The sequence below is a fragment of the Bombina bombina genome, chromosome 3 (genome assembly GCF_027579735.1).
Source record: "Bombina bombina isolate aBomBom1 chromosome 3, aBomBom1.pri, whole genome shotgun sequence".
NCBI lineage: Eukaryota > Metazoa > Chordata > Amphibia > Anura > Bombinatoridae > Bombina > Bombina bombina.
In genome coordinates, this window is record NC_069501.1 from 1220034711 (window position 1) to 1220048594 (window position 13884).

Here is a 13884-nt window from a genome sequence, read left to right on the forward strand (position 1 = left end):
ATCGCAACAACTGCGTCAGAAACCTCGCTTACTGAATGTCTGATTTTCCTCTTACGCTTTCCCTGCTACATTGGAAAAGCAGACAACGCATCAGAAATTGTATAAGACATGAGAGAAGCGATGTCCCTTAAAGTAACTCCAGCGGGAGTTAGAGAGGAAGCGCAGGGCACTGCTTGCGAGGGCGATAAAATTTGGGATGCTTGAGGAGAAAGCTGCGGCATATATTGAACCTCGTCATTAGACTCCTGGACAACATCCTCTTTAGATAAAATTTGTTCCGAAAAAAATTTAAAATGATATAGACACCTCTACACCTCAGCAACTTTCCTGAGGTGCCTACCTGACTCGATAAACCAGAGCTAATGATGCAGGAGACGATACGGAACTCAGCAGAGAGGATACCGACATTGTTTAATTCTAGGAATGCTTGCTTTAACGTAAACCATGCGTTTCTAGTAAAGCCCTGATGAACTCTGTTTACTTGTAAATGTGTCCCAGACTGAGGCGCAATGAAAGTGGCGCACAACTCAGTAAGATCCGCCCATCGTGGGCGCTGTTATAAGAAATAATCTCCTGATCGGCATTTTGTTAAGTTAAACCGCCGGGAGATTCTAACCACCAGAGCCAGTCAAGCGCTTCTCTCCCAGCCCCAGTGCCTGCATACTAGAGCTGTCAAAAAGTCCTCTCCAGCCTAGGAGAGTTTACAGTGTCCCACCAACATTAAAGGGACACTGAACCCAATTTTTCTTTTGTGATTCAGATAGAGCATGAAATTTTAAGCAACTTTCGAATTTACTCCTATTATCACATTTTCTTTATTCATTTGGTAACTTTATTTGAAATGCAAGAATGTAAGTTTAGATGCTGGACCACTTTTGGTGAACAACCTGGGTTGTCCTTGCTGATTGGTGGTCAAATTCATTCACCAATAAAAAAAGTGCTGTCCAGAGTGCTGAACCAAGAAAAGAAAGCTTAGATGTCTTCTTTTTCAAATAAGATAGCAAGAGAACAAAGAAAAAATGATAATAGGAGTAAATTAGAAAGTTGCTTAAAATTGCATGCTCTATCTGAATCACGAAAGAAAAATTTTGGGTTCAGTGTCCCTTTTAAGTGCCCCTTCCTTCATGTGCCCTCTATGTTGTTTCTTAACATGCTCACTTTTTCTCTGAGAATATTTCTTCACCCCAGAAATAAAAAAAGAAGCACTTACGTCGTACATCTGCCTGACAGCAAGGCAGCTCACAGGCTTGAGAGGTCCCCTCCCTCACATCGACCTGTGGAGAAATAAAAGACTGAGTAATGTTGTCCCTCAGGCTTTAGGAGTTAGGGCAGCATAAAACATGGGAGGCGCAGTGAGAATTATGTCCTACAAGTTCCCATTGCTCTAAAGCCACCACTGCTCTACTGAAGAGACTGATATGGACTACGGATACACCCTAGGACAAAGCAGCACAATCTTGTACCACTTTTAAAATAATAAACTCTTGATTGAAGAATCTTTTCTAACACCTAACTTTTCCACTTCCTATCACTAACGTAAGCAAAGAGAATGACTGTTTTGGGAGTGAAGGGAGGTGATATTTAACAGCTTTGCTGTGGTGCTCTTTGCCGCCTCCTGCTGACCAGGAGGTGAATATCCCATTAGTAATAAAGATGATCCGTGGACTCATCGTATAATTAAAAAGAAAGCCTATTTTACCAGAATTCTCAACTAAAGATAGAAAATAAAAATCTGAATTATTGTGAAAAAAGAGTTTACCGGCAACTGAATAACATATTTATGCAAATGTAACATAAAAATCAGCATATTTATTAATTGTAGGATGATATTAATGTCTAAAATAAAAATGAATGTTTTTTACCTTCACTTCAAAAAAAGCTGACCCAAATGTTGGCCACTTGAAAATTATCTTTAGGAAGGCAACCTTGGCTTCTTCCCGTGTTTTCCCGGCGTGTTTATTGAAAAAGGCAATAATGGACTGCAATAAACAACAACAACAACAATTTCACCTGTGCTCTAGTTCAGATATCCTTAAAATGTGACCTGTTAGGGAGGTCTGAGGACAGGTTTAAAAACCAGTGGAAGGTTAAAGGGACAATTTTCATGAATCAGGTGGAGCATGCAATTTTAAACAAATTCCAGATTTACTTCTATTATCAAATGTACATAATTCTTAAGGCATCTTTTGTTGAAAAGCTCAGGAGTGTGCACATGCCTGGACACTATATAACTAGGTAGCTTTACAAGAATGTTATCTATTTGCAAGAACACTAGATAGCAGCACTATTTCCTGCCATGTAGTGCTCCAGAAACCTACCTAGGCATCTCTTCAACAAAGAATACTATGGGAACAAAGCAAATTTAATAATAAAAGTAATTTGGAAACTTTTTTTTAAATTGTATTCTCTGAATAACAAAAGAAAATGTTTGGGTTTCATAACCCTTTAATATTAGACACAGGTGTCATGTGACCTGTTCTCAGTGACTATACTCCTTATAGAAAATACAATATTTATATAAATAGATGTATGTTTTATATTGAGTACAGGTGGCCCTCGTTTTACAACGGTTCAATTTACACCGTTTCAGAATAACAACCTTTTTTTTTCAGTCATGTGACTGCTATTGAAAAGCATTGAGAAGCAGTGCATTTATTAAAAAAGCCAGTAGGTGGAGCTGTCCGCTTGTGTTGCAGCAAAGCCAAGCAAGCTGAAATTATTCAGTTTAACCAGACCTGAGCTATTGAGCAGATTTCAAAGGAACAAGATCTTCCTGTCTATAAATCAGTCCAGATTGGAATGCATAGAAAGAACTGTTTGCAGAAAAATCCAAATGAAGTCTGTGTTGTGTGATTATTTTATTAGGTTTATAATGCTGTTTAGCAAATGTTTTTGCTCATTTAACTTAGTTTAATTATATATTCTGTGTTGTGTGATTATTTTATTAGGTTTATAATGCTGTTTAGCATTTAAAGTCTTCATTTCAAAGCTTTAAAAATAATGTATTAGGTGTTACGACAATTTTGAGAGGGGATTGGAACCTAACTCCTTCACTTCCCATTGACTTACATTATAAACTGGGTTTCAATTTACAAAAGTTTCAATTTACAACCATTCCTTCTGGAACCTAACCCCGGCGTAAACTGAGGGCTACCTGTATTGTATTTATTATTCAAAATATTTGAAGTTGTCGGCATCAAAGCTTAAAGATAGGTATTAGTAAGCTTCAAAAAATTGTGGTTTCAACTATATATATTATACATCTATTGCAGGTATTTGGGTAGATGCTAATTTGTCCTGTGTCATCAAAGTCAGGGTTTGAAGTATGACTATTATTGGTATTAATGAGTTATTATATACACAAACAAACATACTTACATATTCTTACATATGTGTTTAGTAAGTAAACTGTTAAACAAAGCAAATCTGATTGTCTGAAACAGTAGAATCACAATGAAGTCGTAATCTTTTCAGTAACGAGACACTTAAAGGGAAAGTAAAGTAAACTTTCATGATTCAGATAGGGTATGTCATTTTAAACAACTCTCTAATTTACTTTTATCATCAAATTTGTTTTGTTCTCTTGGTATTCTTAGTTGAAAACTAAAGCTAAGCTTCTAAGCCCTTGAAGGCCGCTTCTTCTCTCAATGCATTTGACAGTTTTTTCGCAGCTAGAGGGTGTTAGTTTATGTGTTTCATATAGATGGCATTGTGACCACGCCCATGGAGTTGTTTATGAGTCAGCACTGATTGGCTGAAATGCAAGTCTGTCAAAAGAACTGAAATAAGGAGGCAGTCAGCAGAAGTTTAGATACAAGGTAATCACAGAGATAAAAAGTATATTAATATAATGTTGGTTGTGCAAAACTGGGGAATATCAAATAAAGAGATTATCTTTTTAAACAATAACATTTTTGGTGTTTACTATCCCTTTTACAAATACACGTTATACCCACTTTTATCTAAATTGTTTATTCATGATTCACATAAGAAACAAATAGATTTTGACTATATTGATCTCTCTGACTTATTAATAAGGGCCCAGTAAATCACATTTTCCAAAAACTATAGGATTTATCAGTGCAATAAATAAAAGGGACCTTCATTCATGAAGTTTAACTAAATGTACAATGAAAGTACATTTATTGTGTTGCTTTGTTACACTAAACTATTGCACAGTGCCGTATGGCTAGCATGGCTATTGGTTAAGAGGTGGAAACGTCACCTCATGAAAGAATAAAAAAAATAGTTAAAGGGACAGTCTAGTCAAAATTAAACTTTCATTATTCAGATAGGACTTGTAATTTTAATCAACTATCCAATTTACTTTTATCATCAAATTTGCTTTTTTCTCTTGGTATTCTTAGTTGAAACTAAACCTAGGCAGACTCCTATGCTAATTTCTAAGCCCTTGAAGGCTGCCTCTTATCACATACTTTTTAAATTCCTTTTTCAACACAAAGAGATTGAAAGTACACGTGGGCCATATAGATAACACTGTGTTCAGGCACAGGGAGTTATTTAAGGTTTAGCACAACACAGTACTAAATGCAATGCAAGTCAATAGATAATAAACAGTCACAGTCATGTGATCAAGGGGCTGGGAGAAGGTTCCTAGATACAAGGTAATCACAGAGGTAAAAAGTATATTATTATAACTGTGTTGGTTGTGCAAAACTGGGGAATGGGTAATAAAGGGATTATCTATCTTTTAAAACAATAAACATTCTTTTGTAGACTGCCCCTTTAAGTGTAACAAAGCAATGAAAACATAATTTATTCTTACCTGATAAATGTATTTATTTCCGGATATGGTGAGTCCACGGAATCATCAATTACTAGTGGGAATATCTCTCCTGACCATCAGGAGGCGGCAAAGAGCACCCCAGCAAAAACTGTTAAATACCACTCACAATCCCCAGTCATTCAACAAAAAGGAAAGGAGAAAGGAAGTAATATAAGGTGCAGAGGTGTCCGATGTTTATAGAAAAATAAATTGTCTTAAATAAAAGGTGGGCCGTGGACTCACCATATCCGGAAATAAATAAATTTATCAGGCAAGCATAAATTATATTTTCTTTCCTAAGATATGGTGAGTCCACGGAATCATCAATTACTATGGGAATTAAATGGGAATCAATACCCAAGCTAGAGGACACAGATGATAAGGGAGGGATAAGAAAGGTAACCTAAACAGAAGGCAACACTGCTTGAAGAACCTTTCTCCCAAAAGAAGCCTCAGCCGAAGCAAAAGTATCAAATTTGTAAAATATTGAAAAAGTGTGTAAGGATGACCAAGTAGCAGCCCTGCAAATCTGTTCCATAGAAGCTCCATTATTACAAGCCCAAGAAGAAGAAACAGTCCTGGTAGAAAGAGCCGTGATCCTCTCAGGAGGCTGCCATCCAGCAGTCTCATAAGCCAAGCGAAAAAAGAAAGAGAAGAAGCTGTAGCTTTCTGAACCTTTCTCTTCCCAGAATAAACAACAAATAAGGAAGAAGACTGACAAAAATCCTTAGTTGCCTGTAAATAAAACTTTAAAGCACGTACCACATCTAGGTTGTGCAAAAAAACGTTCCTTATGAGTAGAAGGATCAGGACATAAGGAAGGAACAACAATCTCTTGAATATTCCCATCCGAAACCACCTTAGGAAGAAAAACTAAGGCAGTAGGCAGAACTACATTATCAGAATGAAAAATAAGGAAAAAAGATTCATACTGCAAAGCTGAAAACTCCGAAACTCTTCGAGCAGAAGAAATAACAACCAAAAACAAAACTTTCCAGGGTAAACACTTAATATCCAAAGAATGCATAGGTTCAAAAGGAGCATGTTGAAGAACTCTAAGAACCAAATTGAGACTCTACGGAGGAGTATCAAATTTAAACCTAGGCCTGACTCTAACCAAAACCTGGCAAAAAGACTTAACATCTGGCATATCTGCCAGACGTTTATGCAACAAAATAGATAAAGCAGAAATTTGACCCCTCAAGGTACAAGCAGATAAACCTTTCTCCAAACCCTCTTGGAGAAAAGAAAAAATCCTAGGAATTTTAACTCTAGTCCAAGAAAAACCTCTGGAATCACACCAATACAAATATATATGCCAAATCTTATAATAAATCTTTCTAGATACAGGCTTACGAGCCTAAATCATAGCTTCAATAACTGATTCAGAAAAACCATGCTTAGATAATATCAAGCGTTCAATCTCCAAGCAGTCAGCTCCAAGCAGTCAGCTTCAGAGAAACGAGATTTGGATGAAGGAAGGGCCCCTGAAGTAGAAGGCCCTTCCGTAACGGAAGACTCCCAGGTGGAAGAGATGACATCTCCACCAGATCCGAATACTAGATTCTGTCAGGCCACACAGGGACAATGAGAATCACCAACGTCCTCTTCTGTCTGATTTGAGCAATGACTTGTGGAAGGATAACGAACAGAGGAAAAACATACGCTAGTCAGAGCATCTAACAGTACAGCCTGAGGATCTTGAGACCATGACCCATACCTTAGAAGCTTGTCATTCTGACAAGATGCCACGAGATCCAGCTCCGGCTGCCCCCACTTGAGAATCAAGTTAGAAAATACCTCCGGATGGAGTACCCACTCCCCTGGATGAAAAGTCTGTCGGCTTAGAAAATCTGCTTCCCAATTGTCGACCCCTGGAATGTGGATCGCAGACAGACAACAATTGTGGTACTCTACACACATATAAACCTGGCTACCTCTGTCATGGCCAAGGAACTCAGAGTCCCCCCTGATGATTGATGTAAGCCACGGACGTTATGTTATCTGACTGAAATCTGATTAACTGGACTGAAGCTAATTGAGGCCAAGCCAGAGAAGCATTGAAGATTGCCCTAAGCTCTAGAATATTTATAGGAAGAACCAACTCCTCCCGAGTCCAAAGACCCTAAGCCTTTAATGAACTCCAGACAGCTCCCTATCCCAAGACTGGCATCCATGGTCATAATCACCCAGGTAGGTCTGCGGAAGCAGGTTCCCAGAGAAGATCATGGGACAACCACCACAGAAGAAAGTTTTTTATCTCCTGATCAAAAACAATGCGTGGAGTCAGATCCGCATAATCCCTTTTCCATTGTCTGAGCATGCACAACTGCAGATGCCTGAGATGGAACCAAGCAAACAGAATGATGACTATAACTGACACCATCAGATCAATAACCTCCATAAATTGAGCTACCGATGGCAAGGGAAAGGCCTGAAGAATAAGACAAGGATTGAAGATCTTTGATTTTCTGGCCTCTGTCAGAAAAAAACTTAATTTCTAGGAAATTATTTTATTGTTATTATTATCAGGTATTTATAGAGCGCCAACAGGTTCCGCAGTGCTATGAACATGGGTGGTATAAAAAAAAAAAAATCTATTATTGTTACCAAAAATTCCACTCCTGTAGCCGTAATCAAGGAACTATTTCCTAAATTCACCTTCCAACCGTGGGAGCGCAGAAAAGACAACAATATCTCTGTGAGGGAGCTTGCTTGTTGAAGAGATGGTGGCTAAACCAGAAAAATTGTCCAGATAAGGCGCCACTGCAACACCCTGTAACCAAAGAACCGCCAAAAATGCTCCCAGAATCTTCGAAAAAATCCTGGAAGCCATAGCAAGACCAAATGGAAAGGCCACAAACTGAAAATGTATGTCTAGAAACGCAAATCTTAAAAACTTGTGATAATCCTTGTGGATAGGAAAATGCAGATACGCATCCTTTAAATCCACTGTGGTCATGAACTGACCCTCCTGAAATAAAGGAAGAATGGAACAAACAGTCTCCATCTTGAAAGACGGAACTCTGAGAAACTTGTTCACACTCTTGAAATCTAGAATAGGATGGAATGTTTCCTCTCTTTTGGGAACTACGAACAGATTGGAATAAAAACCCAGACCCTTCTTCTGAAAAGGAACAAGAACTATTACTCCCATATCGGAAAGATCCTGGACACAACACAAGAACGCCTCTCTCTTTATCTGGTTTACAGATAACCTGGAGAGAAGAAACCTGCTCCTAGGATAAGTACTGAACTATATCTTGTAACCCTGGGATACGATGTTCCCCACCCAGGGATCCGGAACATCCCGAACCCAAGCCTGAGCGAAAAAGAAAATCTGCCCCCCCCCAAGATCCGCTCCCGGATCGGGGACAGACCCTTCATGATGACATTGAGTAACAGGCTTTATAAATTGCTTCCCCTTATTCCAGGAATGATTGGACTTCCAGGAAGAATTAGAATGCTCCTGCTTGGAAGAGGAAGGGGAAGATTTAGCTGAGAAGTTCTTGAAAGGAATGAAAATTACTTTGACGCTTTTGTATATGTCTTTTATCCTGAGGAAGAAAATTACCCTTACCTCTTGTAATATCAGAAATAATCTCAGCCAGACCTGGTCCAAACGAGGTCTTACCCTTGTAAGGAAAAGAAAAAAGCTTAGTTTAAAAGAAACATCCGCAGACCAGGAATTTAATCATAAAATTCTGCAAGTTAAAACAGCAAAGCTAGAAATCTTTGCCAATTTGATAACTTGAAGAGAAGCATCAGAAATAAAGGAATTAGCCAATTTAAGAGCCTTAATCCTTTACTGAATCTCCTCAAGAGGAGTTTCTGACCGAATAGAATCAGACAACGCATCAAACCAATGCTGCTGCGCTAGTGACAGTAGCAATACACACCGCAGGCTGCCATTGCAACCCCTGATGAACATACATCCTCTTAAGAAAAGCTTCAAGCTTCTTATCTATAGGATCCTGAAAAGAACAACTATCCTCAATGGGAATAGTAGTTCTCTTAGCCAAAGTAGAAATAGCACCCTCAACCTTAGGCACTGTCTATCAAGACTCTTTAAGCAATAGAAAACCGTTTAAAAAAAAAAAAAAATTGGAGAAGGGGGAAAAGGAATCCCAGGCTTCTCCCACTCCCGTGCAACAATCTCTGAAGCACGATCAGGGACAGGGAAATACCTCCACTGCGGAAGGAACATCAAAATATATAATAAGCTTGCTAGGTTTCTTAGGAGTCATTACAACCATAGAATCAGAATCATCCAAAGTAGACAAAACCTCCTAAAGTAACAAACGGAGGTGCTCTAATTTGAACCTGAATGACACAACTTCAGCATCAGAAGAAGGAAATATACTGTTAGAGTCAGAGATCTCAACCTCAGACAATAAAGAAGAATCCTCTTCCTCAGACTTCTGAGAAGAGACATTAGAAAAAAACAACCCCTGAAACAGGGGTCTCCAAATTTTTAAATTTCCTCTTACGCTTCCCCTGCAACATAGGACAAGCAGATAACGCTTCAGAAACTGCAGAAGATATATGAGAAGGCCATATCCTGCAAAGAAAACTCCAGCTGGAGCATGAGAGGAAGCACAGGGTATAACATGCGGGCAGACAAGGGTAGGGATGCCTGAGAACAAGGCTGCACTTGAACAGCATCTTCCCTAAAAAAAGTCTCAGATTCAAAAAGTTTATCTTTGTAATGCAATGTTCCCTCAATACATGAGGAACAGAAAGAAATAGGAGGTTCCACATTAGCCCCCAACAGAGTACAACTAACATTTTGCAGGATCACTTAGTCCAACAAAACACAAAAAATACAATTTCAAATAATAAATTTATACAAAAGAAAAAAAAGAAGCTTAAAAAAGTAACGATAACACGGACATTTATAGCAACAAACTTAAACTTTATCAAAGTAAAGTAGAATAAACATGGGCACCTCTACACCTCAGCCAGATTGCTGAAGTGCCTACCTGAACCTGCTGATCAAACAGAGAAAAAAAAGGAACACTCCGGACAGAAACCACTCTGTAGCATAGAAACAGCCACTTGTACACAGCCCAGAGCTGCACTAAAATAAAACAAACACTTCATGGTTTGAAAAAGTGCGCCAAAACTACCTCCTCAGCAGACTCCGCCCACCAAAACATCACAACACACCCGGACACTCATAACCTTACCCAGGGAAAAAAATGTGGCAAAAAAACATTAAACTGAAAATCGCATGCAAAGTAATAAAAAAATCATGAGCTAGAACCTTGTCAATGTCCTGTAATATAACTCCTCATCAGAAAAACTAATTTAATCGTTTAAGTACCAATATAAGAATATAATATAATATAGCACTTACCATAAAAGTAATTGCCCTGCAGTAGGCAGCTCACAAAGTTTAAGAGGCACCCTCCTCCTATGGACCTGTGAAAAATGAAAAGACTTAAACAGGCTTTCTGACAAGGGCAACAATAAATCAATTGGGGGGCACAGAGGGGATTATACCCCCCCAAGTTCCCAAATGCTTAAAAGCCACCAATGCTCTACTGAAGAGACTGAAATGGACTATGGCTAAACCCTTAGCAAAGATCAGAACATCTTGTCCTGTTTTAAAAATAGCAAATTCTTGATTGTAGAATCCTACAGACACCTATTTTTACCACCTCCATGCAACCACTACAGGCAAAGAGAATGACTGAGGATTGTGGGTAAGGGGAGTGGTATTTAACAGTTTCTGCTGTGGTGCACTTTGCTGCTTCCTGCTGGTCAGGAGAGATATTCCCACTAGTAATTGATGATTCGGTGGACTCACCATATCTTAGGAAAGAAATGTATATATTGCGCAGATAAATCCTAGCGTTTTTTTGAAACACTAGGATCTGATTTACAATCACTTTAAGCTTCTGATGCAGAGATATAGAAGAAGGGAGATAAGTTTCTGATTAGCTATACTGCCCATCCACAATTAATAAACTGAGCTATGGAATTAGCAATATCATACCTAGTACAGTGCAATAAAATATATGTACTGTGAATATAATAATTTGTTGTCCCTTTAAATATTAATTAGGGGTTGTTTGAATGGATTTGCTGTGTAAATACATACTATAGTAATATAAAATCTTCATTTGTGTCAAAAAGTTCAATAAAATAAACCTATATAAAAAGGATTTCCTTCAAAATGGAGGTAACGCATGGTACTGGAATACAGTAGAATTGCATAATCAACAAAAACACAGTAAAAAGGCAATACCTTAGCACATGTGCAGTAGATTTTATTTTCTGATAAACTGGAAATGTCTTCCATTTGCTGACCCCTTGTATCATGTGACAGCAATCAGCAAATCACAGATTCATATGCATATACACAGGGAACTTTTGCACATGCTCAGTAAGAGCTAGTGCTTCAGAAAGTGAGCATATAAAAAGCATATAAAGAGATGTTCAGAATTTAACGATATAAGTATATTGGAACGTTGTTTTTAAAATGCCTTGCACTATCTTAATTTTTTAAAGGGATATGCAACACAAACATTTTATTTTGTGATTTAGAAAGAGCATACAATTTTAAGAAAAGATTCCAGTTTACTTGTTATCAAGTTTGCTTAGTTCCCATGGTATTCTTTGTTAAAAAGATACCTAGGTAGGTCTCTGGAGCACTACATGGCAGGAAATAGTGCTGCCATCTAGTACTCTTGCAAATGGATAACATTCTTGCAAAACTGCTGCCATATAGTGCTCCCAACACGAGCACACCCCTGAGGTTACGTCTCTACTTTTCAACAAAAGATACAAAGAGAACGAAGAAAATTTGGTAATATAAGCAAATTAGGAAGTTGTTTAAAATTACATGCTCTATCTAAATTATGGAAGAAATGTTTTGGGTTTCATGTCCCTTTAAGCCCAAATGAGAAGGCAAGATAGGCAATAAGGAAACAATTATCTAACATCTCTACACCCTATTTGAGAGTAAGCATTGTAAATATCCTTTTTCACTACAACGTTTGCTCGTCTCTCTAATCTAAATTAGTAAATCTATGTGATTCCCAGTCCTCGATTGATGATATACTCACTTCCTGCTAGAGGAATAATTTAAATCATGACTTTGGGTAGGCTGAACATATTGCTGCTTTATAAAGGGACATATATGAAAATACATATGTCAGGGTTCTTATACAAAACATTTCTTTAAAGAGCCCTGAAAATAGCCCTGACATATGTATTTTTCATATGTGTCCCTTTGTAAAGCGGCAATATGGTCACCCTACATTGGGGCACTTGAGACACATTACCCAGAGGAATTAATAAATGTGAAACAAACATGCACGATTCACACACATGCACACAAACACACACACAAATAAGAGGAAACAACGCACCCTTTTCCAGTCATCTGGATTTAACTGTCGGATAAGATCTTGAGGCACCAGTTCCTTCAGAATTTTGGGGATGTTTGGGAAATAAGATTTGTCATCTTCAAACTTAACTCTGTAGATCAGAGCGCCCAGCTGCAACACATCTTCTCTGGTGCACTTGTGGTAGCCACGTAAATACTTGGGTAACTCCTGTGATGAAACACTAATAAGTGGAACAAACCCCGATAGACAAACCAAAAAGCCTAGTATCTAGTGACAGGAAGTCTGTAATATAGTGGTCTATGAGAGATTTTATTCTGAACCACAAGAAACCCACTTTTTACAAAACAGAAATGTAATCGCATATGAAGTGCCAGTCTCTTCAACTGAAAATAGTTTTCCCCCAAGTTATTAACAAACCGCACAACTTTATCTTCCTCCATCACTGGCAACTGACTCTGGGAGGTGGGGTCAGAGAAGAGGAGGTTTATGGGCAAGTGGTTGTAGCTATTACAGTCCAGGAAGCACCCTGGACGTTAGGAGTGAGGTGCAGGTTATAAAGATAAGGGGCTTGAGAGACAATGGACAGAGCTCCCTGTAACCATCTTGCAAATTGCAAACACTTTATAGACAGTCTGAGCTACAATATACCCACTGGATAAGGGGAGTGACAACAGTAAAATCCAAACTTACAGCTTTAAACCCACTTAAAACATTTTAAGCCAATCTTTTGCAATACAGTTAATGATAGTTGCACAGTATTTTCTGTACATTGCTGAATTGTGCTTAAGTACTATTCATTTTCTGGTGAGTTTTTTCAACTTTGGATGATTCCAACAAGTGCAAAAACTCACTTTTTATATCTAATTTTTTTTTTTTTAAATCAGTCATTAGTGGAGATGTTATTAAATCATTTCTGACCATTTGCCTTCCAATAGAAAAACATCATTGCATTGTAGTAATACCTGATAATAGTGGAAGATAGAGTCAGCCATAGGATCTTTTCCAGGAACAGTATTCGTCCATAATTTCTTCATGAAGAACACTTGGTATGTGAGAGAAGGCACTATCCCTGCAAAAGTTATTAGTGGTTTTGTCAGCACCAAGTTCTCTAAGAACACAGCTCTTCATCTTATGAATTAACAAATCATATATACATAACTAGCTGAATGAATGAATGAATGAATGAAGGAATGAATGACTACAAGATTTTTTTCAGCTAAAACAAGTTTTTCATATATATTTTTAGAGAACACATTTCTCTGCCCATAAATAATGTGACAACCACAAGCTTTTATTCAAATTTTAGACTAAATTAATTATTTTTTATTAAGCTAAAGCAAAGCCACATAGACCCTAACATTCTATATGGCTACAATTACATTCAGTAAATCATTTAGAAGTAATCTTCTTTAAATTACTACTGAAATGCAAACATTTAAAAGAGCTTTATATTGCAGGTATAAGTGCTAAACCAAGCCCTAACCCTAAACTTAAACTATCACTAACAAAAGCTTAACCATATTCCAGACCTAATGCTAAAATAAAATCCCAATACAAAACTTACCCCAACAAACTCTAAATATAGTTCTTGCCATCAATTCTCATAGCCTTATACAAACGCAACACCCAATCTTAAAGGGACAGTATACTATAAAATTGTTTTTCCCTTAATGTGTTTCCAATTACTTTTTATACCAGCTACCAGTATAAAATGTATGAGATTTGCTTTGTTAAGGTTTA

At 37.7% G+C, this 13884-nt stretch overlaps 1 protein-coding gene across 1 annotated transcript in view; it reads right to left on the reverse strand.

The window, feature by feature from the left end:
- The window catches only part of MYO7A (myosin VIIA), a 290371-nt gene that overhangs the window by 16070 nt on the left and 260417 nt on the right, over positions 1-13884 (reverse strand). Inside the window, exons 43-45 of the mRNA XM_053705599.1 lie at positions 13107-13213; positions 12166-12351; positions 1863-1979 (exon numbers count right to left, since the gene is read on the reverse strand). Coding sequence (XP_053561574.1) covers positions 1863-1979; positions 12166-12351; positions 13107-13213 — 410 coding nt within the window. The remainder of the gene's footprint in view (positions 1-1862; positions 1980-12165; positions 12352-13106; positions 13214-13884) is intronic.